Source organism: Amblyomma maculatum, chromosome 2 (genome assembly GCF_055883805.1).
Source record: "Amblyomma maculatum isolate TAMU_Amacu chromosome 2, ASM5588380v1, whole genome shotgun sequence".
NCBI lineage: Eukaryota > Metazoa > Arthropoda > Arachnida > Ixodida > Ixodidae > Amblyomma > Amblyomma maculatum.
In genome coordinates this window covers 36,614,629-36,639,618 of record NC_139345.1, presented here as the reverse complement: position 1 = coordinate 36,639,618, position 24,990 = coordinate 36,614,629, and the positions used below count along the sequence as shown (strand labels likewise).

General features: G+C 41.0%; 1 protein-coding gene and 1 long non-coding RNA gene across 3 annotated transcripts in view; one reads left to right on the top strand and one right to left on the bottom strand.

Moving 5' to 3' along the window:
- The first annotated feature begins 434 nt into the window (after positions 1-434).
- On the top strand, positions 435-17,164 carry LOC146198368 (uncharacterized). The gene is made up of 3 exons (XR_014704985.1): positions 435-634; positions 13,955-14,077; positions 17,034-17,164. It is a non-coding gene; the product is annotated as an uncharacterized LOC146198368 (long non-coding RNA).
- LOC146198367 (putative helicase MOV-10) overlaps positions 5,633-24,990 on the bottom strand; it is a 47,885-nt gene continuing 28,527 nt past the window's right edge. For both annotated transcript variants that reach the window (XM_084593841.1, XM_084593842.1), the window contains 8 exons: positions 24,323-24,426; positions 23,019-23,236; positions 18,630-18,790; positions 16,918-17,166; positions 13,799-13,975; positions 13,630-13,718; positions 12,520-12,626; positions 5,633-11,481 (listed from right to left, as the gene is read on the bottom strand). In XM_084593841.1, the coding sequence (XP_084449967.1) occupies positions 11,381-11,481; positions 12,520-12,626; positions 13,630-13,718; positions 13,799-13,975; positions 16,918-17,166; positions 18,630-18,790; positions 23,019-23,236; positions 24,323-24,426 (1,206 nt within the window). In that variant the 3' untranslated portion in view covers positions 5,633-11,380. The remainder of the gene's footprint in view (positions 11,482-12,519; positions 12,627-13,629; positions 13,719-13,798; positions 13,976-16,917; positions 17,167-18,629; positions 18,791-23,018; positions 23,237-24,322; positions 24,427-24,990) is intronic.

Below are 24,990 nucleotides of genomic sequence, written 5' to 3'. Positions count from 1 at the left end.
CACTACCTAGAGGGAAGCTGAGGGCGCTGCACTTCAGCCACCATGGGCGCGCTAAGAATCATGGGCCGGTGTGCTACTTGTTGCGGGACAGTCGGTTTTTCTCGGGTACGTGGAGTGGCGTTACTGCGATGTTTCTTTTTCTGTCATCATCATCATCTGAAGGTGCGTACATAGACCGCGAAAGCCATAGTAGCGAAGGCGCTAAAGCAGACGTCGTCAATAAATGGTTTCTGTTTCCCGAAATTCCATTAAAAACTTTCTTAAGTGATTGTACAGCCATAAATATTTTCATAACGTTTTTTTATTTCAAAGTTTGCCTATTAAGTGCGAAATATTGGTATTTGTGCTGCTCAAAACTAAGCCAATAGGAGAAAGAGTCATCGCTTATATTGGATAAATCTCACACTGGCACTCTGTTTCTCTCTCTTTTTGTAATTTATAGTCACAATATTCAATCTTAGGACATTATTTACGGTAGAACAACGTTTATCTTTGCATTAGTTTTGGCCAAAAGTTGTAGTTCTGCACTCGGTAGCTCTCCGGCCCATGATGCTTTGAGCGCCCATGGTGGCTGAACTGGCGTCTGAAAACTCCATGTAAACTCCCATAGACGGCAGCACAGCTTTCCCTCTAGGTAAGAGTAAGAAACTCTATGGTTTGGTACCATTCTCAAAGTCAAAGGCAGTGCCTCCTTGTATTATCCGTGACTGCAGTGTTGGGGGTTTGCCCCCCCCCCCCCCCCCCCCCCCCCCCCCCCCCCCCCCCCCTTCACTCTCTTTTCCAATGATAATGGTGATCTACTGACCGTTCCCTATGTATCGGTTGAGCATCGTTAACGATGACGATAATGAAGTGAAGTTGTGGCTTTTACTTTGAAGCGGGCGGTCACAGTTCCCGAGTCCTAGCTGGGAGTTAAAAAAAAAAAAAAAAAAGGTAAAGCTCCTCATTTTGGCTTTGCCTCGCGGCCACGTGGCGAAGTTATTCTCTAACAGCATGCTAGCAGACACTCCTTGCGCCAGCGGAGCAGCCAAGGTCAATAGGAGCAGCTGCTTGCAGGCAACTTCCGCGAATTCTAATGGTCTTGAAGGTGTTTCAAACCAACAGAAAATTTAAAATGGGCCACACATGCAAAAACGCGCTTGCATGTTTCGCGCGCGCCACGTACCACACAGTCCCTCAGCGAAATAGACCGCAAATTTCAATACTATGCATTAGACGGGCGCGACTACGGCGGCTCAATGGAAGCGCCAGGAGGCACTGTCCAAGGTCATTCACATGCGCAAGCTAGGTACTGCGCGTGCGCCAGTTCTATCGCGCCACCCCAAACTGCACCGCAAAACTGGGTTTCGAACCTACGCCAGAACGAATTCAAATCAGCTTTCCTGGTCCAGGCACGAGACCACTACATTGTATCGCCGCAGCCGATGACGTCTCGATTTTGTAAAACCAGTAAAACTGCAACTCGCGCTGTAGAGCAAACATGGTCGTCTTCGTCAAGTTCCAACTGTAGCTCACTAGCTGTCACGCTTTGTAGTGAACATCGTCGTCTTCATAAAGTAAAATCTGCACTGCTAGGTAAATACACCATACACATATACATCATCTGGGCGAGTGCGGGTGAGGTCCACGAGCATAGTGTCGGGCGAATCCACCAGGCAGCGTTGCGCAGCGGGAGCGATGGTATCGAGGCACCCTAGGAGCCACAATTCACTAAAGACAGAAAGCAGCCGTGCCAGACAGGCTGCCGAGACCTGCCAGCGATAATACAGATTAGCCTAGCTGTTGCCAAGACTACCGACACTCTTACCAAGCACGGAAGTATGCCAAGATCGAAGCTCCAGCAGCAACTGCAGGTGCACCCGATGGATACGCTTGTGAAACTGCATTTAATTATGGTTGAACCTCTGCATTATTTCCCTCTAATTCTTCGGTACCATTCCAATCCGGATGGCTCCCATGGCAACCACCCTCCAACCCACCGGTTAAGTGCTATGCCATGAAGCTTGAACCCAGTCCCAAAGCAGCACACGCTCTTGTACACTGGTGGCTTTGGTAGTGAAAGGCTCTTTTGCATAATACATATTATACTAAACGATCACACCACAAAACTGTCACAAACTTATCAATTGGCTCCATTCTTATTGATCGAAATGTCCATTATTTTTTGGTTTGCAACAGATTTGAGACCAGTTTGTGATGTGATTGTTGCATGGTCCAATGAGTAAATTTGGTGATCTGGCACTGAATTATGCAATGATCACATCACAAAATGTGTCACAAACTTGTCAATTAGCCTTGCTCTTATTGGCTGATATGTCCGCTGGTCAGAATCAACCAATGAAAATGGTGCTAATTGATCAATCTGTGGCAGATTTGTGATACGATGGCTGTACCACACAGAACACTAGCAGCTTACATTATGCTCCAATCGAAATGCAGCCACCGCAGTTGGGCTCGGACTCATGTCCTTGGGCTGTTTCTTGGCTGTTAAGTCCGTTAACTGCACGGCGCACCACTCGGTGTATGCATCGATCGTCCACTTCAGACCATTTCAAAAGGTTGTGACTGCAGTAATGCTTTTCTAATAAGCGTGAAACTTTGTCATGATTAGTTTCATGAGACACCCAATATACTACAAGGAGGCATTTGCACAAATTTCATATACTTATTTCAGTCACATCAAGACCAAGTTTAGAATGAACAGTGTGGAGAATGCAATTATACAATTTTTAATGTACTCAGTCATATTTTGAATATTTAAACTTTTAAAAATATTTGGCAGCAGCCACTGAAAACAATGAAGAGGATATAAAAATTCCTTAAAATGTTGCTTGCTACAGCAATGACAATATTTTGCTTGTACACAGTACAGAAGTGTTAGAAACAATAGAAATCATTTTGCACTGCCCTGTCCTGCTTACTGACATGTCTAGCAGCTGTATTTGTGTACGAGTATTCTCCAATATTTCTGGATTCCCAATGGGGGGAACAATCCAGTTCACTAGATTGTCCTATTGTGTCCGCTAGTCACTTCCTCGCCATGCCATAAGCTCAGGTAGGTGTTGGGCGACAATGTGAGCTTAAAACACTGCCCTATCTTGCCAGCGTTCCTGCATGCCCTGTTTTCGCCCTCCTTTTGCAGAGTGATATTTCGGCTCACCCACCTTCACCACAAAAAGGAATATCTGTTTGATCAAGGCATTTAACAGAGCCTCAACATCACAAGCAAGCATTCATATTTGGATGGTTCTTGTTACCTGACCTAGAAATAATGCAATACTATGAGACTTTCCCTTCAGAAAAGGTACAGCTCAAACACTGACCCATAAAAATATTAGTGGCGCTCTTAGAGGCTCTAGATATTCTTCACATGATGGGGTTTCGAAAGCTCTTTTAAGTCTATCATCCTCTTACAGTCCACCTGCCAACACGCCCTTTTAAATCGTCTCCCTGATACCACCAGACTGAAACAATATAAGGCACCGCCACCACAGTTCTCAATATGCCGGCCGCCATTTTCAATACCAGGCTGGGAACCACAGTTGGCAGTGATGTAAGTGCTACTAGTTGGGCATTTAAGGTAATGCTATCCCAAGCACACCAATTAGGCTAATGATTTTAATAACTACAATCCCTTTTCAATCTTAAACTGCATTGTGGGCTACGTGGCACTGCCTTGGGTAAGGTCTCAGTAGACAAGAGATTTCGAATTCTGCCTCCATCAAAACAAGGTCCACTGACAAGTTGAAATTAACGGGAGCACTTATTTGCAAATAGATCCATTGAAAAAAAAAAAAAATAAAAATAAAATAAAGAGAAGACCTGGAACACCATGCATATTGTACTTGTGTGCACAGTTTTCCATTTTGTATTTGACTTCACACCCAAAAAAGTGCTTTCCTATATATGACAGGACATCAGTTGCAAATGGTAATTTTATTTCTTCAGATATTTTAAACATGGCTAAAGCATAAACACATTTTAAAACACATTTTAGAAAAGTGTGGTTTATTACTTTAACAGAAATGGTTAAAGATGAGGACAAAAAAAAAATGCAAACACATGACCGCTTGCTGTCGTCCGCACCATCACTTTTCTTTCATCCCTGTCTGTTCAATAAATCTAATAATGAACACAATCCAATTTGCCTAGTTCAATACTCCTGCAGTGCGACTAAGGCATCCAGCTTAAAATTGAGAACAAAGACTCTGTGAAATATGGCGGGAGGTATAAAATACTGTTTCAAAATTCACATCACGTTATATCTGAAACTAATGTATAATTCCTTTATTTTTTCCTCCAACCTTTTCTACATAGCTAAAGCAACCTTTGTTTGAGACTTAAGATCATTTTTGGAGAAGCCAGTATTTTTATGTCTTTGGGGCAAAGCATATATATATGCCATGCAAGTGTAGAAAGGATAAGGCTGATATGGACACAGAAAGCAGGCAGTGTGGGTCATTGAGAAGGAGAAGGCACTGAAAGTGAATAGATTAGAGAAACAAAGAAGGGTAAAAGAGTACAGGACTGGGAAGCGCGAAACACTCAAGTGGCTGCAGCACTGCATTGACTTTTGCGACACATGGTGTGGTGACAAACACTGCATTTAAAATAATATTGCCATATCTGGTGCCTAGAGGGAGGGGGGGGGCTTGCTTGCTCTGAACTACAGATGACCTGACCAGTTAGAGTGTGCATTATAATCACAATATATTTCTTTTCAAATTCTCTTAGAATCTCAAACTACACTCACATGTTACATTCATACAAATAAGGTGAAATGGCTAATTTTATATCATAGCGTTGTTCCCCCACTATATATATGTATATATAAATATATATCTCCAGAACGGCCATAGTACAAATAAGCATACAATTGCGTAATTACATGAAAAGTGCTTAAATGCACAATTTTTTGTACAATCCTGGGAAACCAGGGGCTTAATATCTAGGGCTATTGGAATTTTTGACTGTTTTTATGCGAAGGTCAGATCTAACCTGCAGTGAGTGACCCTACAGCAAGCCTTTTCATTTTTTTTGAAAGTATACTAGAAAATGTGATTCGTGTAAGAATGTGAGGATACGTCTTTGCATAAAAAAGGTGCAAAGTATTTTATGATAGTCTGCAATTAATGATACACAAGGCATAAATAACAAAGAATTAATCTGCACAAGCAATAAAATTTTAAATTTTATAGACCACTTGCAGAATTATAGAATTATTTTGTACTTTCCTTGGTATGTGGCCACTGCTGTGGCGCAGTGATTAGGGTGCTCGACTGCTGTACCCAAAGGTATGGGATCGAATCCCAGCCGCTGATGGGAGGCAAAAAGTAAGGCGTCATATGCCGTGCGATGTTGGTGCACAATAAAGATGAAGATGATATTTATACCACAATAATAAACCAAGAAATTGTTTTATTCTCACTTAATCCTTTACGAGCCTTTATCGTCTAACTGTTTGAGCTGATCAAATGTTCGTAACAAAAGAATCACTTTCGAATTTAGCGTCTGTGCAATGTTTTCATTCATATTGTTGCAAAGTTCTTGCTGGTATTTTTGTTCTTGCTCATTTTTATTTTTTGTTGATTGTATGTCTTTGGAAAATAATGATCATGACATTCCTCTGATATTATTTGTTGAATATGATTTTAATTTTCTTTTCACTATTGCACTTATTTGCATACAAGATCATTTAAGTGTGTCATCTAGCGATACTTTTAAGAAAGAAAGAAAGAATCTCAGGTGGTCAAAATTTCCAGAGCCCTCAACTATACATTGTCTCTTATATCCTAACACATTCGTTCCAATTTCTTCAATTTGCCCACATCTTTCACCCCACAGACTTCCCACCAACTGCACCACTTGCAATGCCACCCCACCCACTCTCTACCATTACTTATGGGAATGCCCACATCCCGTCCGCGTTCCTCCCATAAAAAACCCCATCTCCTCTTCCTGGGAAGTTGCCCTTCTAGCCACGCAACCCGCAGCTCAGTTACAGCTGGTCGAGCAGGCTAAGCTAGAAGGAACAGCCAGAGGGCTCCTGGACTAAGGGGTCCTCCTGGGAGTGTCTATATGATTTTAATTAAATAAAGTTTTTTCCTCCTCCTCCTCCTCACAGCTTAAGTCGCTTTAGGACATAAGCCAAACCAAACCTTTCCTAGGTTATGCACCATAGACTAAAGATCACATTTCGCACTCTCAATGGACCCCTCTATTTGTAAATTGTTGGTTGGTTGGTTTGTGGGGTTTAACGTCCCCCACAAACCAACCAACCAACAATTTACAAATAGAGGGGTCCATTGTGAGTGTGAAATGTGATCTTTATGTAACAAACATAACTGGTAGCAACTGACAAAAAGGCATAAGAAATGTTGCACCTCACAGCAGTGCAATGAGCCCGAAAAATGCTCTTACCAAAAACACCGCTTTCACATTCATCAAACTGTGACAGCAATTAAGGGCTCATCATAGGACTTGCACAGTACAAAAAGACAAAAACAATGGTGCGAACTCTAGCATGTGTGTAGTGCCACGAATCTCCTGCCCCAGTAATTTGCCATACGTGTAAATGGCTGGCATACCCCAACATTCACCATATTGTGAGGGAGCACTTTATATTAAACACACTTTGCAACATACATACGCCCCAGTAAGCTCCTTCCTACCAGGAGTAGCTCTGTAAAAAAAAAGCATAAAAAAAGAGGCCCTGCTTGTGATCACTTTACTTTTAGCCCTGACCTCTATCTGCCCCGTGGGATCCCTTCCAATAAAGCCAGCTACTTCGCAAACTACTGTTGTGCAATGGCTCAGGTGGTGTCTCACAGCACATATTTTGTGTTTCAATGTTGCAACCAGAAACTCTGGAATCTCTAACCAAAGATCTCCGCATGTAAGCATTGCACCTATCCTGTGACCACAGACTACATTTGGCTTAGCTACATCTAAAAGAGCACTAGCACACCCACGAAAGACCGATTGAAATTGAGATTGAGCTTGTTGCGAACTACTGGTGGGATTAGCCTTACAGATTTTGCCAGCAACTGCTGCATTGCAGAGACAAGTAGATGATAATTATGACCTATAGCTTACGAGGGTGGAAAGACTCCTTTCTTCATTGGATTCTGGACAACACAGAAGATGATGTTCTACACCCCCACACACAACACCAAAAGAAAATCATAGCAGAGATGTCGACACCTCAGTCTTATGCATCACACTGAGATATGAGAACAGCTTGTGTGAAAGAGGTGTAGTAAAGTGGCTTGAAGCCTCTTAGTTCCTTAGTTGCACACGGCCTGTTTGTGTTGTGTGAACATTGCAGGGTACTGAAATAGCCTAGCACCGTTTCTCTAAGATTCTCTTGATGTCTTGGGGGCACTAGGACTTGATTTCTTGAAGAATCGGAAAAACTGGTCTTAAAGACTCCGTCCCTTATTCCAACTACCTCTGCCCATTGCCTATAATGATCAATAGACAGCAGGTGCAGGTGTGTGTTCTACAGTTTCAGTGCAGGCAGTCATTTTTGTTTTCATCATGCACTGACAATGTTGCAAAGAATGACTTACGTTGCCAGTCTCTGCATCAAAAGCAGTTTTTTCCACCTTGGCATTTTACAATCACTACCGCCCTTTTTCTGCAGTCTTTCAAACTTGTGCAACCTAACTCGGGTCATTCCAAAACCAATGGCGCATTCTGCCCGGCAAGCTTATGCCAGTGTACAATAATACATCCGTCTGTATTTAAGTGGCAGGTTTGCAGAGGTGGGAATGCTGTATCATCGAAATTAAAACTACTATGTGCTACTAAAAGTGGGAGTTTTGCTATTAAAATGTGCCAATGCTGCACCACAATGAAATATCAATAGCTGCTTATCTACCACTTCAACCTTATGCACGGTCAAGTGGCGAAAATGTGAACTGATGAAATCCTACCCCATATCGCTGCTTTCATGGACTTTCCACATGCTATTAAGTAGAGACTGTGCCTTGCATTCCACACATCTACCTTGGTGCCGATGAACATTATCCAAAGTGAGGACATTGGATGCTCACTTGAAAAAAAGAAAAAAGAAACACACACACACACACACACACACACACACACACACACACACACACGCACGCACGCACACACGCACACGCACACACACACACACACAAAGAGAGAGAGAGAGAGAGAGAGAGAGAGAGAGAGAGAAGAAATAGGGTGTCAGGCAAATATGTACTAATAAGTACTGGGTGGGAACCTGATATCAGAATAATTTTAAATATTATCAAATGGTTTCGAATATTGTGTATGGCAGTTCAAACAAAAAGACACTCTTCCACAAAGCTCAGCTACGCAAAGAAACAAAGGTACCGCAAAACAAATTTTGCATTCACCAGTGGTGGGACTGGTAGAGGAAAATAAACTTATATCACAAATTTCTGATTTTGTAGCAGAAAAAGTAATGTTCTGTAGAAGGCATTTTATTTATTTATTTATCACATAGCACAGACCAAACAATGTCTAAGCAGGAGAATTATATTAAACAAAGTGCAAAATCTTTTACCTTAAACAGCATCGGTTTGGTTGGTTTGATTTGTGAGTTTTAACGTCCCAAAGCAACTCAGGCTATGAGGGATGCCGTAGTGGAGGGCTCTGGAAATATTGACCACCTGGGGTTCTTTAACGTGCACTGACATCGCGCAGCAACCGGCCGCCATGCTTTTCGCCTCCATCAAAAAGCAGCTACAGCGGCCAGGATTCGATCCTGCATCTTTGGGCATAGCAGTCAAGCGCCCTAACTACTGCATCACCACTGCAGGGCCCTTAAACAGCACTGGCATCAACATTTCGTCATTGCACTACATTTAAAGAAAACCTAACACAAGCAATAGAAAAAGATTTCCTCAGCACAGTATTATTTTGTTCTTCAGTGAGAAAAATGACTAGACAATGCATGAAAAAAATTGCACAAAATGAAAAAGTAATATCTATGAAACTAAAGATGGCAGGTAATATTTCTTGCCTTAGAGTGCCAGTAGCTACTGTGCCAGCAGCACTGTCTCTTATGATTCCTTTGCAATGCTTGGAGAGCAGTGCTGGCAGAGAAATTCTGCCCAAATGTGGCTCTCTCAGTGGGATGTAGTGCTCTAAGTGCTCATATGTCGGTTCACTGTATTCAGCTCTGTAATGGTCTCCTGTAAATGTTGCAGCATTTGAACAATAAGAGTGCAGTGATTTTGGCAGCAACACTATTTTCTCGCACCCATCACACACTATATGGACCAAATAGGACAGGAGTGCGGGCGCTTGTTCACATCCTTCATTAGCAAGTTGACTGTGCTCACATCCAACAGTCGGCTGCATTGTGGCACGGTGCAATGACATGCGGCATGGTGCTGTACATCTATTTTCCAGTCCAAGAACACTGTGGCGGTTCTTGCAATGACTGCCAATGAAATTCTTTCACGCAAGGCCCCCCACTACTGCGAGTGCACATCTACTATGTGCTTGTGACCAGCCACACAAGAAAGTGAAAGCTGAATTTATGTGACAAGTGCGAGGTCGTAAATCTGGAGCATCAATTTTTGACTGCGCGTCGTGACACAGAAGGAGATGTGGTTTTCAACTTTTTGTTTGGTACTTCGAAAAGAAACGCATGGTGCAACTCAAATCAAAAAGCAAATTCCATTCACAGAATATTTGAAGGATATCACACGAAGGATATTTTCACAAAGTACTATAGGTAGGGATATTTTTTGAATATCCCTACCTATAGTACTTTGTAAAAATGCTGTAGAAGAACTGTACTGCCATTATTGAAAAACATCAGCTTCAATTAAGGTTTCCTCTCGACAAAGTTTTTCAAGGGCCTTTTGTTGCAGTCAGGTGTGGCAGAAAAGTGAGCAAAAATAAAATTTTCTAGCAGCATATAGCACGCTTCATCATTTGGCACAGTTTTGCCACATTGGGCATGGCCGTTACATCACTGAAGTGCCCATCATCAGCATAATATATACCTGTAAGGTCTTCCAGGCATTAAAAAAGGCAAGGGGAATCAGTGGTATCAGTGATATTTCGACTGTAGGGGCTACAGTGGTATTTTGTAGAATAATGCCTTATTTACAATTCTAAACGGTTGAATTCGATAATAATAATAAAAAAAAATCTACTACCACAGTTTGACCTGATGCTTTCATGTCTATGCAGCTTATTAAGTCCCATCATCAAGCACTGTAAGATGCCCTGCTGGTACCTCCTCATTGAAGAGGGGCTGGTAGAGGATTATTGGAAAAGGAAGTGAAAGGCATTGCTGGCAAAATGCAACAAGATAATTCACAAATCCCTTCCACGCTTCCTCATGATGCCTGAGGACGAAGTGCTGGCTGTGGAATGCATCATTTGCGCTGCAGTGGCCATGTCTAGCTTTTGATGACCATCAGTGCATTACCACATGTGGACTTTTGCCACAGGCTTGCATGGACTCCATGAAGAAAGAGCAAGTTTACTTGCATGACAAGTGCAAGATACTGCTTTTCGAAAATCCTGCAATATTTTGCAACTTGGGTGTTTTAACAGTTTTAATGAAAAAAGTGCAGTGTGATTGTATCAAATGAATAACAAATGAATAGTTTGAAAACTATTTGTAAGTTTTTATTATTTGTACACCCCTACTTATCAGCACTGGGCTCCTGTTACACATAAATGCTTTTCCTGCTACCAAGCCTGCTCTTAAACATTCTTTGCCATCTCGACCGCTGCATTCGTATCTCTGCACCATCATGTCTACTCTGTGGTCACTTTAGGACACAAAAAATATGTGCAGTGCAAGCAGCAGAGTGACTTTGCCTTAGCTTGCCTTCAATTCTGATGGCCCGGACAACTTAACTAAACATGCCTGACCATTTATGACACACATAAGTATTTTTGACAGTGTCAGTGCATGTTAAAGATCATCAGGTGGTCAAAATTCCGGAGTCCTCCACTACAGCGTCACGTTTGGATGTGAAACCCTACAAACCAAACCAACCATTTCTGATAGCCCTAAATTTCAAGGTGCACTTTTGCCTATCCTTCTCAAGTCTACTCCCACAACCTCTGTCACTCTCTTTTACACAGATAGTAAGTCCTTTCAAGTAGCCAGGATTATCCTATACACGCTGTTCTACTAACAAAAATGCTGTACAATACAAAAGTAAATTAGATAAATATTAGAGTAGAGGTAAAATAGGCATGACAACTGCTGACAAGCCAGCACAATTTTCAACCTCGCATAAAATAACCTGTAAAATGTAGACAAACTTGTAAAGCAGCAAGGAGATAACACTGCAGCTCCAAGGAGAAATCTTCCAGCAGCAGAAACTGTAAAATACAGGACAGTGAACTCCGATCACAGCTCCTCCCTCCACTGTGGCTCCTCTTGCAATGTCTTCTGGGTTATTGGGATCTGCCCATTGAAGACAAGTTGGTCCTCGGGAGACAGAACCATTCCTGAAGAAAGAACAAACTTATCTACTATTGTGACAACATCTACGGGCTTCTTTACAATGGCTAAGCATGAAACAGCTCCCGCCACAACACCAGAAGTTATCTGTGTATAGTGGCGAAGCCTGCTGCCTGCGATTCGAGTGAGCACCGCTTGGCGCTGAGAGTTTGATGCATACATCCATTTTAAGTGAGCCATATTTGATATATAAAGCAGAAATTAAGAAAATTTAGACACAGCCAACAATTTACAATATTCTGTGTTTGCTATGTTAAGGTTTGACTATACTTATATAAAGCAGAAATTAAGAAAATTTAGACACAGCCAACAATTTATAATATTCTGTGTTTGCTATGTTGAGGTTTGACTATACTTTGAAGCAATCTGCTTTGCAATCAGATTATTTATGAATATATGCATCTGTCAACCTTTCATACTGTAAGTAGAAGTACAGGGGTAAACTATTTTGCTTTATTTCCAGGTACTGTTCAGGTTTTATTCTGGCCTGACAACACATAAGGGCAGGAATTTAAAGATTGCTGCTAACAGTGTAGCGCTGCCGTAAGCCTCTTACATTGGCCGTGAGTGGTTGTAAGGTTGATCTAACTGTTACAGCCAGTTATAAGTGTATGCAACTATGTACAGCCTTTGCCGAAAGTATACAGCCCAAGGCATTTGCTTCTGTGCCATGTAACGAGGCTCACTGCGCGTCCCCAGAATTTGAAATCTCGCAGGAGATGAGATTTCTCGTCCTCAAGCATCTCAAGCTTAGTTATTCCAGGACTGATTCAGCGAGCCCCGTTACAGAGCTTGGAATCAAAGCCTTGGACTGTACATTTTTGACAAACAATGTACTTGCTCACAACCTTCAAGAGGAGAACTGCATAAATGTTAGCCCACATTGCAGTAATACATACAATTTGTAGATGATTTTTTGAAAGGCAACGCAGTTAGGCAGCTGCCATACACATAATCAATGCATAGTTCACAGCCCTGACTTGTCTGCAGTTTTTTAATAGAAAAACATGCAGTCTGCTACTCACCAATCCCAGCTTTTTCAAAGCGATCCTCAAGGTCTCTGAAGTGTTCATCACCATCATTGTAATAGACACCGCGAATTGCACCTTTCTTGCGACAGAGTTCAAGCAGCCTAAAAGAAGGAAATGAGACAAGGTGGTAGCATGAGCATGTTGGTTAGTCATTACTGCTGCAGCACAAATGACAATGAGACGAATACACACATACTGAACTAACAAAATAAAGTAGTCAACCAACTTTTCGGACCTGTGCAATATTCTGGACTTCTTTCAGGAACCGTTACACGCCCCCTAGCGACGTGTACATTTTCACGGCCGATATTTCACTCTTTGCGGAGTAAAAATAAATAAATAATAATAAATAGGTTAGGTTTCTTTCGAACTAAAATTGGCGCCAGCATTACCGTGGAGATCGTTTTTGGCCAAAGGATCAATGTTTATATTGACAGCTTCAAACTGTCAAAAACAAAGCCTGTTCACTTTTCGAGACGCCTTAAATGGTGCTGGCTGAGGAAAAAGCCAAGGACCGCAGGGCCGTGAGCTTCCGAGGTAAAAGGAACCCTTACTGGAACTGCTGCTTTCTGTTTTGATTTTTTTAACTACACAGGCATTTTTAAAGATATAATATATTTTTAAAAATGCCTGTGTAGTTAAAAAAAACCAAAACAGAAAGCAGCAGTTCCAGCAAGGGTTCCTTTTACCTCGGAAGCTCAGGGCCCTGCGGTCCTTGACTTTTTCCTCAGCCAGCACTATTTAAGGTGTCTCGAAAAGCGTGTTCACCTATATGTTTATATTGACAATTTCAAACCGTCAAAAACAAAGCCTGTTCGCTTTTTGAGATGCCTTAAATGCTATTTCCATACCTCATTATTAGGTCAAATAATACAACAAACATTTGGCTTTGGATTGCCATTTCTCGTTTCCTGCTTTGGCTCTGTCATATGCCGAGTCGTTTGAGTAATCAGGGCTTTGTTAAGCTGCTTAACAATCTAAGGCACTGGAAAGCCAAATTGAAATCATCACTTAATGGTGTCATTTATACTCCACTACCACTCTGGTAAATCACTGCGACTTTTCATAGATGGCAATGGATAGTGCTTATGATAAAATACACACCTTCGCCAGCAGGCATCGCTTCTCAGTGTGAATGGGTTCCCAACAATGATCAGAAGTGCTTTTGCCCTGGTGACAGCAACATTGAACCTCTGAAATTTGGTAGGTAAAGTATATAAGATGAGAAATGTCACGATCCTTAAGTAAATTTAAAAGGAAACACTGAACCAACCTTCCGATTTTTGAGGAAACCTAGCCTGTGTCTGAAATCATTCTGTAGAAGGTTGCTGTCGCTTCGAACTGTTGAGATGATCATTACAAGTCTTTCTTGGCCTTGAAATTCTTCAGTAGAACCTACTGATACACCTTCAATGCCTTGTTTTTGCAGCATAGTCCGGATCTTTAAGACCTGTGCACAGCAAAACATGGAATATAATCAAAGACAAAGATTTGAGACAAAGATTTAAGACAAAGATTTAAGGCTGAGCTTCTTTGCTTTAAAATCAATAAGGTATGACCTTTTCTATGTTCTTACAAATGATAATAATATTAGTTATTAATAAATTAAATGATGGTTATAGAAGGCTAGTCAAAACTCTGACTAGTTTGTGTGAATGATATTTGCATTTTGATTCGATTTACACCACAATTTTGGGATTTGAAATACAGAAATAACCGGCGTATAAGAACTTTTTTTTCTAAATTTTATTTTGGTCAGCCTTATACAACAGCAAAAAGCAACTTTCCTTCTTCGATTTCCACGAAATGGCTTAGCAAATTAAAGAAGCTAGGATTGTCATAAAACAACAGTCCTAGTTTTCAGTGTCAACAACTCGAACTCGCACCATGCGTGCGGCCGCTACCAGCGCTCATTTTCTTCTACCAGTGCTCATCTTCCTCTTTACAACATAATTAGGACGCAACCGGTCTGTGCAAGCAGGAATTCCTTCTCATTCCTCTCCCTTCCCGGAAGAGAGCGCATTCCTCTCCCTTTTTAAGTGCACTCCCCCCTCTCCCCCTGTGGTTTATTCCATCTCCATACACGACTAAGAAGTTCATTCTTGCTATGGCAGTTATTTCTTTAGTGTGGTTTTGCTGTGTATAATTACTCAGGGGGAATAAAGCTTGCTTCGAGTACACAAGATGTGTTTGTCCCTTGGCCCGAACCAACTGTGGTGACTACTTATCGCACCGCAGGATGGGGGTTATGCGAGTGTTATTACAAGAATAACACCTATAAGTTTCGTTTCAACACAAATGTTCTGTTCATAATTCTCATAGCAAAACAAAACAGTTTGTAGTAATCTCTTCTACAAAGATATCACATCGCCCCATAGATTTACTAGAGGAATGCTAGATTGTGACCGAGTGGCTTGGTCACCTGTTTATGAAAAATTTGATAGCACAAAAAGGTTGCTGCTTGCAGTCATTGATTCACTATGTGAAAGGACAAGTTCAGGAAATGGTGGTCACACATATGAGCGTTGCTGAAATGGTAGAGTTAAATAAACTCCCGCTGATAATGAAAAAATCGAGAGTAGAACGGGCATTTTACAAGCAATTTTATGAGTAAAATTAACTACAGGTTTGCACGAGATATCATGCAAGCACATCAGAAAAAGGATTAGCAGTAATATGAAACAAATTTTGGGCATCTCAGTAAATTTCAAGAAGATTAAAATCACCAGCAAGAATGAAGTTAGCTGTTTTTAAATCAGGCATAAATCGTTTTAAAGTCTAACCAAATAATCAGGAGAAGATTGCAGTGGTCTTTGAACAGCACACACTATGAATACTTGGTTCAACGTTTTACTTGGACAAATAGGCTTTCCTCATTTGGTACCTTGCAAGGACTATCGCGTTTCGGGAATTCTTTCCAATCACTGCCACCACAACCCCCTCTCGTGGATTGGCTGTGGGAAAAATTTAGTGGGAGGTGGGAATATGGTCGGAATCATTTACAACATCATGTAACCAAGAAGCCTCTGTGATGACTGTAATGTATGAGTTGCGTTATAAATAATATACTCAAGCTTATCGGTCTTGCTGACCAGTATTTGGGCATCCAAGTTTGATGTGTGCAATTCTTCTCAATTAGATCATGCTTTCTGTAAGTAAGCAGTAAAATTTTGTGACAAAGGTGCATTGCTTTCACTTTTTGAGACAGTTCACGATGAAAGTTCCACATGGTCATTTTTTTTTTTTGTCCCAAATATACAACATGGAATTAGCTATCAGGTTATTGTGAACAAGTCTAAGAGTTTTTTGTCATCTCTTTCCATCACTGAGCTTTTCCATAGGAGTTTATGCTCGTGCAGTGTGCTTCAGCTACAGTTAATTTGATTTAAGTATTTGACCCCTTAAGCTTTCTTTAGCTGTTAAACACCACCTATTTTTCTCTGAGTTCTTGAAAATATGTGATCATAGGTCTTCAGCTACCTTGTAGCCCAAAGCAGTGCATATAATCAGTAGATTAGGCTTTCAGACCCAGCCTTTTTTTTGTCAAAGATCTCAAAAGCAACCACATTTCTCAAAGTGTCTTCGTTTTCATTAGCAAGTTCATCTATAGCATATACAATAATATCTGACTATAACCTTCAATTTTTGCAATCAGCCAATTTGTTCATCTGTCATGCCTTCATAATTTATACCTTACATAGCAGTGGCTGAATCTACAAGAGAGGCCACCTCTTGAGAATGTGGGGTAGATTCTTTAGTGCCAGCGAATATAAATTGCATAAAAGTTTCTCGGTATCACTGATTTGAGTTTTCATGGTATATATTCACTAAATATTTCAGCATCCAAATATTGTGGTACATATAATCAATGGGAGGGGAAGGAGAAGAGAGGGCAGTGTGTTCTGCTCAATGTCACCACAAATCAGCATTTTACATTTAAGTGGACTCACATGTACAACAGGCTTTCAAGATCATCGTGGATCACAGCTGTTGTGAAATTTTGCCTCAAATGAAGAAAAAGTGAAAGTTTGCAATAACCAAATTTTTTCTTTTTTTTTTTCATTGCTCAACACTGTTCAACTAAATGGACTCATAATGTGCATCTTATCTGAAATTTGTCACAATGGCAGTCTTCTGTATTTGGAAAAACTAACATCACAATTAATACAGAGTGGTCCAAGATGTATGACAAGACAATCAATTAATCTCACTAAATCCTCTAGAGAGGTGTCCAAGATGTATGACAATACAATCAACTATAAAGCTCACTAAATCCTCTCAAGTAGCCCTTAAAGACAGCTATCCCTTTATTCTCTTCTGATTAGTACCAAGCACACACTACGATAATCTTTAATACCCATAGCTTTTGTAATTAATAAAGAAACTTCTTGCCTGCTTCCGGTATGGGGAGACAATGCCAATGTCCTGGCACTTTATCCGCACACCAAGACCACTTTTACCCTCCAGCAGAGAGGTAACATAGTTGATGACCACTTTGATCTCCTCAGGATTGTAGTAGGATGGGCAGGAAGACTCCCTCAAGTCTCGACCACAGACGCCATGGAAGATGAGTGGGCAACCTTTGCGAGGCAACTTCTCCCAGGAAGTCATGCTGCTCGTAATCATTTCATCACCATGCACCTAATAAAATGACACTGCATCACAAAGCTGCTACTATATACTATATCTATGTGTTCATATGTGCATGTGTAAGAGGGGGGGATAAACAAAAATAATGAAGCAGAGAGGAAAGAGGAATGGCTACAACAAAATCCACAGAAATCCCACAGCACGATACAAATGGTTCGTACACAAAATGGACAAGAGATTGTTCAAAAAACAACTCAAGTCGGAATTATACACTGAAATGAAAGTGTTTAACAACGTGGTTCTAGATCCCAATAGCTAAGCTTTGGATACAATGTAAATAACTAGAATATGTCATCTCCAGCCTCATGGAAAAAACACCCCTTTGGCATTCGCTGTATTCAAACTGGTCTGAAAGGTATTCAATAATATTAGAAACAGTACACTCCCATCCTGCGCTGACTCAACAGATGCACGTCAGCAGCAAGCATGCTGGAAAATAATGTGAAACTGCCTCTGCGCATCTCTTTAAGTGTGTATCTCTAAGAGGTCGAAATGCGGTCACGCTTTTGTCATGACCCAAGTGGCTCTAAGTGATAGTTTCTGCCATGTAGTGGAACTGGAACATTTGTAGTACTGCCTCAGCACTAATGTGTTTCCTGTAATAGATGCAAAACATTACCAACCAAGAAGCATTTTCTACCGGTACGTTAAGAGAGAGCGCAAAAACAAAATAGGCTATTTGTAACAGAAGCAAGTGCTTCAGGAATCGCTCATGAGAACCATTGTTTCTTAAGCAGAAACAGGAAAAAGGGCAGCCACTATCAAGAGCTGAAAATGATGTAGAAAGGAGCATAATTGGATTCTCGGACACTGTAGTTGTTACATTGTGGTGGCTTGTTGCATCTTGCAAAAAACTCAGAGAGTGAGCATGCATTACCTTTGGGTATTATGAGAGACGCGAACACCAATCATATTAATTTACAGCACTGCGAATGAACGCCAACCACCAACATCAGATTACAGTTCATTTTGTCAATGATTTTCCGTACTTCTGCAACACATGCGACTTGCGCATTTCTTGCACGGAACGCGCGTTCGTGCTCTCTACGGCTGCACACTGTTTCGTCATGACAATCATGGCAGCGATTATAAACACTTCACCACTGTAACAAACCTAGGACCTCCTAGCCACATTTCAGGCCTCCGCTCTTGACTGTACACTGTCCGTGGAGCGTCCACTCACAATGGGACCACTTTGAAGAAACTTCTTTTCAAACGCTTGTAATTACAGAATTAGTTTCCTAAGGAGCACGAAACCTCATCTGGATTATTTTGGGGACACACCAATCACATTGTAGACAAAATAATATTTTGTTGCAGGGTTGGTGAACATGCAAATGATGCCACGAAGATCACAGTGACACGGTAGGTATACAAGTACACCAGTAATAAATCCACATATGGGCACAAGTGTAAACTGAGATCGCACGTTTCTGATTTGGTAGTGAACTTACCTGCAATTCATTTTCATAGAACAGCTTATTTGGAACTTCAATGATGTCTGCATGGCTTCTGAAATTTTTGAGGAGCTTGGTCAGCATCTGAGGGTTGTAGTAACCATTCTCCATCCGCTGGTATGGCTCACAGTCCATAAGACGCTCCAGGAGTGAAACATCTGCAAAGTTAGCATAGACACAACATTAAACGATACCCTCCATGTGAGTTTTAACGAAAACGTATAAAGTACTCAAGCTGTATTCCTGCTGTTTCACAGTACAGCTCAACATTACTTGTATAAGTCTTTATATTAAAGTAACAAATATCAGAGCAGAAACAAAATTCTCCTTGAAATCCAGACGTATAAACAAACTTTTGTTATAATGACAAAATTTAGCACCTCTTCAATTTTGTTATAATAGGATTTAAATCTATTAAGCTTGAGTTAGTTGAAAAATATTCTAAAAAACCTGTCAATAAGTTTGTAAAGAAAAGTGGAAGGAAAATGTATGACCCAAATATCCGATCTGAAAAATTGGGAGGATGCTTAAGCTTCGCCTTAATAGCAGACAGGGTAATGCTGTTAACACTGCCTTTTCATTTTGTAAATTTTTGGCATTGAGAGAATGGCACAGAGCTTGGCAAAGTGTGAATTGTCTTTAGTTGGTTTGGTTTTTCTTTCCTGTGGGTGGGGGGAAGGTGCAGTATCTTTCTCACTTTTCGGTGGACGACTATACTTACAATGAACAGCGTACAATTAATTGAAGGTAGTACATCTGTCGTCGGTTCATATTCTTATCGCAGCCTAGCCTCCAACATGACCAGTAGATGAATGCTAAGTGGGAAGACATGAGGTGTGACACCAACCTGAATGCTACAAAGGGTATGGTTGCAACACAATTTTGATATGAAATCATGTGCATATTTTTCTTGGCATATATTTCTCAAAATTGGGGTAATGGCGATGGCAGTGATTTTTCAACCAAATGAGCTGTATACACTGTCAAGTAAAATGTGACTCATGAATAAAGCACAAAGCCATTTATAAACACTTTCACTTTATAAAAAATGTTTGCCTGCCTTAGCACGTCTTTTGTTACACTCAAAGAATTCTATTAGTTTTTGTGTTGTCCTCAGCATGGAAGGAACCTACCAACACATCTAATTCGTTGATGGAAATGGTGAATGTAGCTAGGATCTCTTGTTCATAGCGGTGTGCCAATATTTGAAACCTCAAATATATGATCGTTATTCAGTTAATATTCAATTCTATAAATTCAAGAAATTTCTAATATTAGCAGTGATTGAATACTCTGCAGAGTATCAGGAACCTGATCATGGCAAGACCGTCACACCTGTGCAAATTATCCAAAGGTTGAGTTTGAACTGTCAAGAAAACACTATGAAAGCATTTTCTTTGATTTCTTCAGTCATTTATCGTGTGGACTGGTATCCTTCTGTTTCTGCTAAGCTTGGAACTCATGCAAAATTCTACCAGCAGGCTTTTTTACATATCACATGAGATAACACGCTGGCGATATCCCGCTTGCTTTGAACGATCGGCTCAATGTGCACATGCTCTTTTGTTAATTCCATAACATGTTAAATCCTTAATGCCTATGTCACTCACCGCATTGCCTTCACAACTCCAGTAGCATGAAATTCACTTTCTTGTTTCGATCAACATAGTATGCAGGAAAATCTACTTATAGATTTTCACATGAGACGCTCGAAGGCGAGAGCCAAGGTGCCATTGACAGGGCAAAACAATCATGTATAAATCTTGCCTATTGCATGGTGCATCGTGACTTGCCCCCCTCTGACTTGTGCACAATAGGTGCCATAATGACTATAGAAGCATCCCTGTAACTAAACCGAAAATTGGCCTGATTGCAGTTTTGGATGCCAGCCCATAGCAATCGCAGCTATAGGCTATACATTCGCCATTTGGTGAGCTTCTTTCTTTTGCCATTCAGACATCAAAGTGCATTTCTCTGCCTATGTCCACATCATTCTTTCCACATGATGAAACTTGGAAACCTTCACCGCATATTGGGCACTTTTTCCAGGAGTGGGACAGGCGTAGAGTGATGGCATTTTGTAACCCTGCTTCCAAATTATTTATCCATTTCTTCTGGTCTCTTGAATTAAAATTATTGAAGTTTTACAGCCTGTCATGTTATGTGGTTGCCAGTCACGTTAATTCACAGAATTCATTTTGTTACTTATCACACTGTTATGCTTTTTAATCAAAAGGTATTCATATCTGTGCATGCCATGCTTTATTAACGTTTTTTTTTCATCTTTATTTCCGACTAGATGCAAGTGCATTGCTCCAGTTTTTTCACTGCGAAGAAGGTGCTGCCAGAATGACCTGCTTATATGTTAACACACTGGGGATGCTTTTAGGTGCTTCATCCCTATGTACCTGGGCACCACAAAGAAGCAACTGCAGCAGTTCAGTACCACTACATTCCAACTTATGTAGCATGTCCACATGTTTGGCCTGCTAGTATATTCATATATATGTATACCACCGAGGCGCTAAGCATAACATATGACCAGAATTAGTCAAAGTTTCGAAAATGGTAGGCATGCAACAGTGCTATGTAGGAACATATTAACTGGAAGAACACCAATTCTATGGGAAATTTTATTGTCCAAGGCTGTGCATGTAAACAAAGAAAGTGTATAAACTAAGAATGTTTCAGTGAGGTTCTACCGTATAAATGCACACAATTTAGAAGTACACCTTTTCACAGCAAGGAGCCTCTGCACTTATTGCTTGCACAGTGTACACACAAATGACAAATTACACATGGAATGAGACTTGTCTGAGAAAGTTGAACAGCTTTTCTTTGTATCTGTGCTTAAGGGATGATAGTAGTCCACCTTCGGGGTATCCTTCCAAACACACTGCACTAAAATTAATTTCTGACAATGATGACAATGATGTAAAACCCTTATTTCATCTGTAAAAGCTCGCTGTCCTGGAGGGGCAGTGAGTCCAGAGCTAACAACTAATAATATAAGAACTTGCACTGGGCATCCAGGTCTGTGCTGGACAGCTCCACTGAGTGGGTGTAAGGTTGGGTGTAGGAGGGACTGCTGGGGCTGGCAAGGCCATATAGTGTGGTATAAGGAGGACTATTCCTTACAATGCAAACATAGGTTAGGACAAAGCGTCAGGTGTAGCTTGTGCAGGAAGCTCAAATGGGTACATGTATTAGTTTACAGCTGTCGCCAGCCTGCTCTCGCACAAGTAATTTGTGAGATGGGGGGACATCTCTGTCTGCCCAGGCATTGAGGCTGAAGCAGACATGCACTGGTGTGGTACTAGCTGCGGTGAGGGAGTGCAGTCTGAGATGAATCCTAGTATCCGGGTGGCACTTATGTGGGCAACAGCACATGCATGCCAGTTCTCATAAAGGGACTCACGGCCAGACGCCCGTGTAGGTACAATGGTGGATGAGATGATGGCGCAAGGTCTAAAGGGTCTTGCTGCCGACGAGGATACTGAGCCCTTTTGGCAGGTTCGACAAACTGCCTGTGAGTCCAATATGACGTATGTGATGTTAGTCTGGGAACTGGAGACAATGGCTAGTGCTATGACCACTTCCTCTGCTTTTAAGGCGGTAACAGTTTCGATGGATGCAGTCATTTTGGTGGCTTTGTAATATAAAGGCTAACTGCCACAGCATGTTCGTTGTATGAAGATTTCTAATACCCATGTTTCAATGGGGGTGGCATTGGACAATTCAGATACTTCATATTAAAGAATTCACAACACGTAGGTTTCCTTTACAGAGGTTAGACTGTACACCTATGAGTCCCGAAAGCCAAACTCAAGAAATACCATGTGTATTGTGAGCGTACAGTCAGGGACAAAAGTTTGCGGGATACTGATTTGTGGAAGAACATTTATTTCTTCGTTGCCTCACTAGTTTTTCTTGTGAAACTTTTTTCTCTGAATGAGGCGTGCACGTAACCTCAAGACTTAGCACTTTTCATTCATTATGTTTGCCCAGCCACACAGAAATATTTTTCCACAAATTAACGTTCCGCAAAGTTTTGTCTCTGACTGTACATTAAGGCTTGATTTTAAATAATGTTTCACGAATGTAAATTGTGCAAGTTATCCCATGTGTTTGTACAGCCATTTTATACTGACACTATATTCTGCAGCATCAGAATGCTGCCTCAGCACTCATTGCAGCTTTGGTAGTACTGCAAGGAATTACTGAAATGAAGTACAAGTGCTTGTTTCTAGCACTGCAGTGCTACAATATATAGACGTTGTTGCAAGCTGCTGGTGAGATTAGCGTTGTATATTCTGCCAGCAACTGCAAGAGAGCAAGGCTTCTGGCTTGGCCTCGAAAACCAAATGTGTCCATGTTCGCTCGTACCCATATCGTAGTGCTGAGTGAGCCGGCTCCGAATGACTGGGCCCAACTGCTTGGGATCTCCTGCCAGAATGAAGTGGCCACCCACGCCTTTTTTTTTCGGATCCCATGCCGACATGAGTCCCATGATGGGAATGACACATTCTGGCTCCAATGACTGCCCTGCCTCATCCACAACGATGTGCGTGAAGTGGTTCAGTGGGAAGTCAGCGCACACCAGCCTGCAGTTCACACATACACAAGACACATACAAATGCTATGCACAACATTCACTATGTCCGCAAAGTACAATTTTGTGCTGACAATCATAAGATAATAATTTTATCAAGTCTAGCACCGACCACAGACAAGCCTAGGACAAAAAGGTAAGAGTTAAAGTGAATCACAGCCACTGAACAAGTTTCAAGATAACACTTCGAAATTGTATACTCGGTTTTTGTCTAATGAGCAGTACAAGAGAACGTCACCGCTTACCATTGCAAATAATTTATGTACGTACATACATAACAAAAATGGCAAACAAGCCTTGTTCTACTCAGTGAACAAGGACACTGCACACAGTCCTGAGTTGTCAATCATCTTCAGACTTGGTCAGTGACAATGATTCACTTCATTATGTGTCTGACCAAATTAACATTTGTTGAACTGTTGATTAAGGTCAGAGACGTTGAATATAGTGCTTTAAAACATTAACTCACTAGTTCTACTTCAGCTCTCATAAAAACTGAGAAATGTTATTTTTAAAAACCACCACATGAACAATGAAGCAAATTCTTGTAACCCATATGGCATCAGAATAATTCAGCACAACAAAAATGTAGACTTCTTACGTTTGCCTATCCTTAGGCTCTCAGCAGTGTTTACATATGCTGCTTTGAAAGTGAGAGAACAAATTACTATAACCAGTTTTAGCCAGTGAAACAGGCATTGTGGGCCAGCATGCACTGTTTCTGGCTGTAATTAAAACATGAAAAAGTACACGAGGAACCAAAACAAGTAGGCAAACTGAGTGCTGCTACTCCTCTCACTTCCACAGGACATTCAGGACTGCTCTTAACAAAAGTATTGAAATAATACTGTTCCGATAAACAAGCTAGCATTCAGTTTGAACCACCTTATCACATAGCAATTTAATATTAAGCTTCCTAGGCACACAGCGTAACTCAAAGTATCTATAGCCTTCCCTAAAGAAAAAATCAAAATGACTCTGCTAAATATCAACTGTGTGATGCTGCCAAGGATACAAACTCATACCAGTACGTCATATGAAGGCCAAGTATGCCATACTAGGAATATATTGTACTCACTTCCCAGCGCATGCCAATGTTGACACAATGATTCTTTTATTCATCAGGTCTTTGGTCGAAGGGAAGAAAAACACTTTTTGATTGGGAATGTAGTTTGAATATTTCTACAAAGAAAAAAGGAGCAGAATTAGCACCATTTGGTAGTGGAACGTTTGTGAAAGGCTGCGCAAAATAGTCTGCCTGCTGTACTCTATTAAAGCACTATGCCCAATTTACCTAAGGAAAACAATAGCACATGCATTGGCGTACAGTGTGTTGAGATATGGAATGTGTTCTTTTTATTTCTGTTCAGTGTTTTGGCGCAATAAAGTTGATTCTTTACTAAAATCCATAATTCGGGTGGTGATGTATGGTGTGCACATTACTAACAATCCCGATCTTTTTTCATGCTCGCACATGCCCTCGTTCAGGCTGTTATTCAAAGAAACGGTAATGTAATCCTTTCGTATATATGGAACAATGAGTTCTGCCTCCCGTATGTCCCCGCCAGAACATGACGTCCACGTGACCACTTTACCTTACCAAGAGTACGGACAAGATATGGCAAACGTGTCCGTGCCTTCTATGTACCTGATGTGTTGAACGACCTGCCAGATAATGTTTTATCTTCCAGCACACGGAAAGAAGTAAAATCTTATATCTTTGATCTGTATGTGTAATTTTGTTTC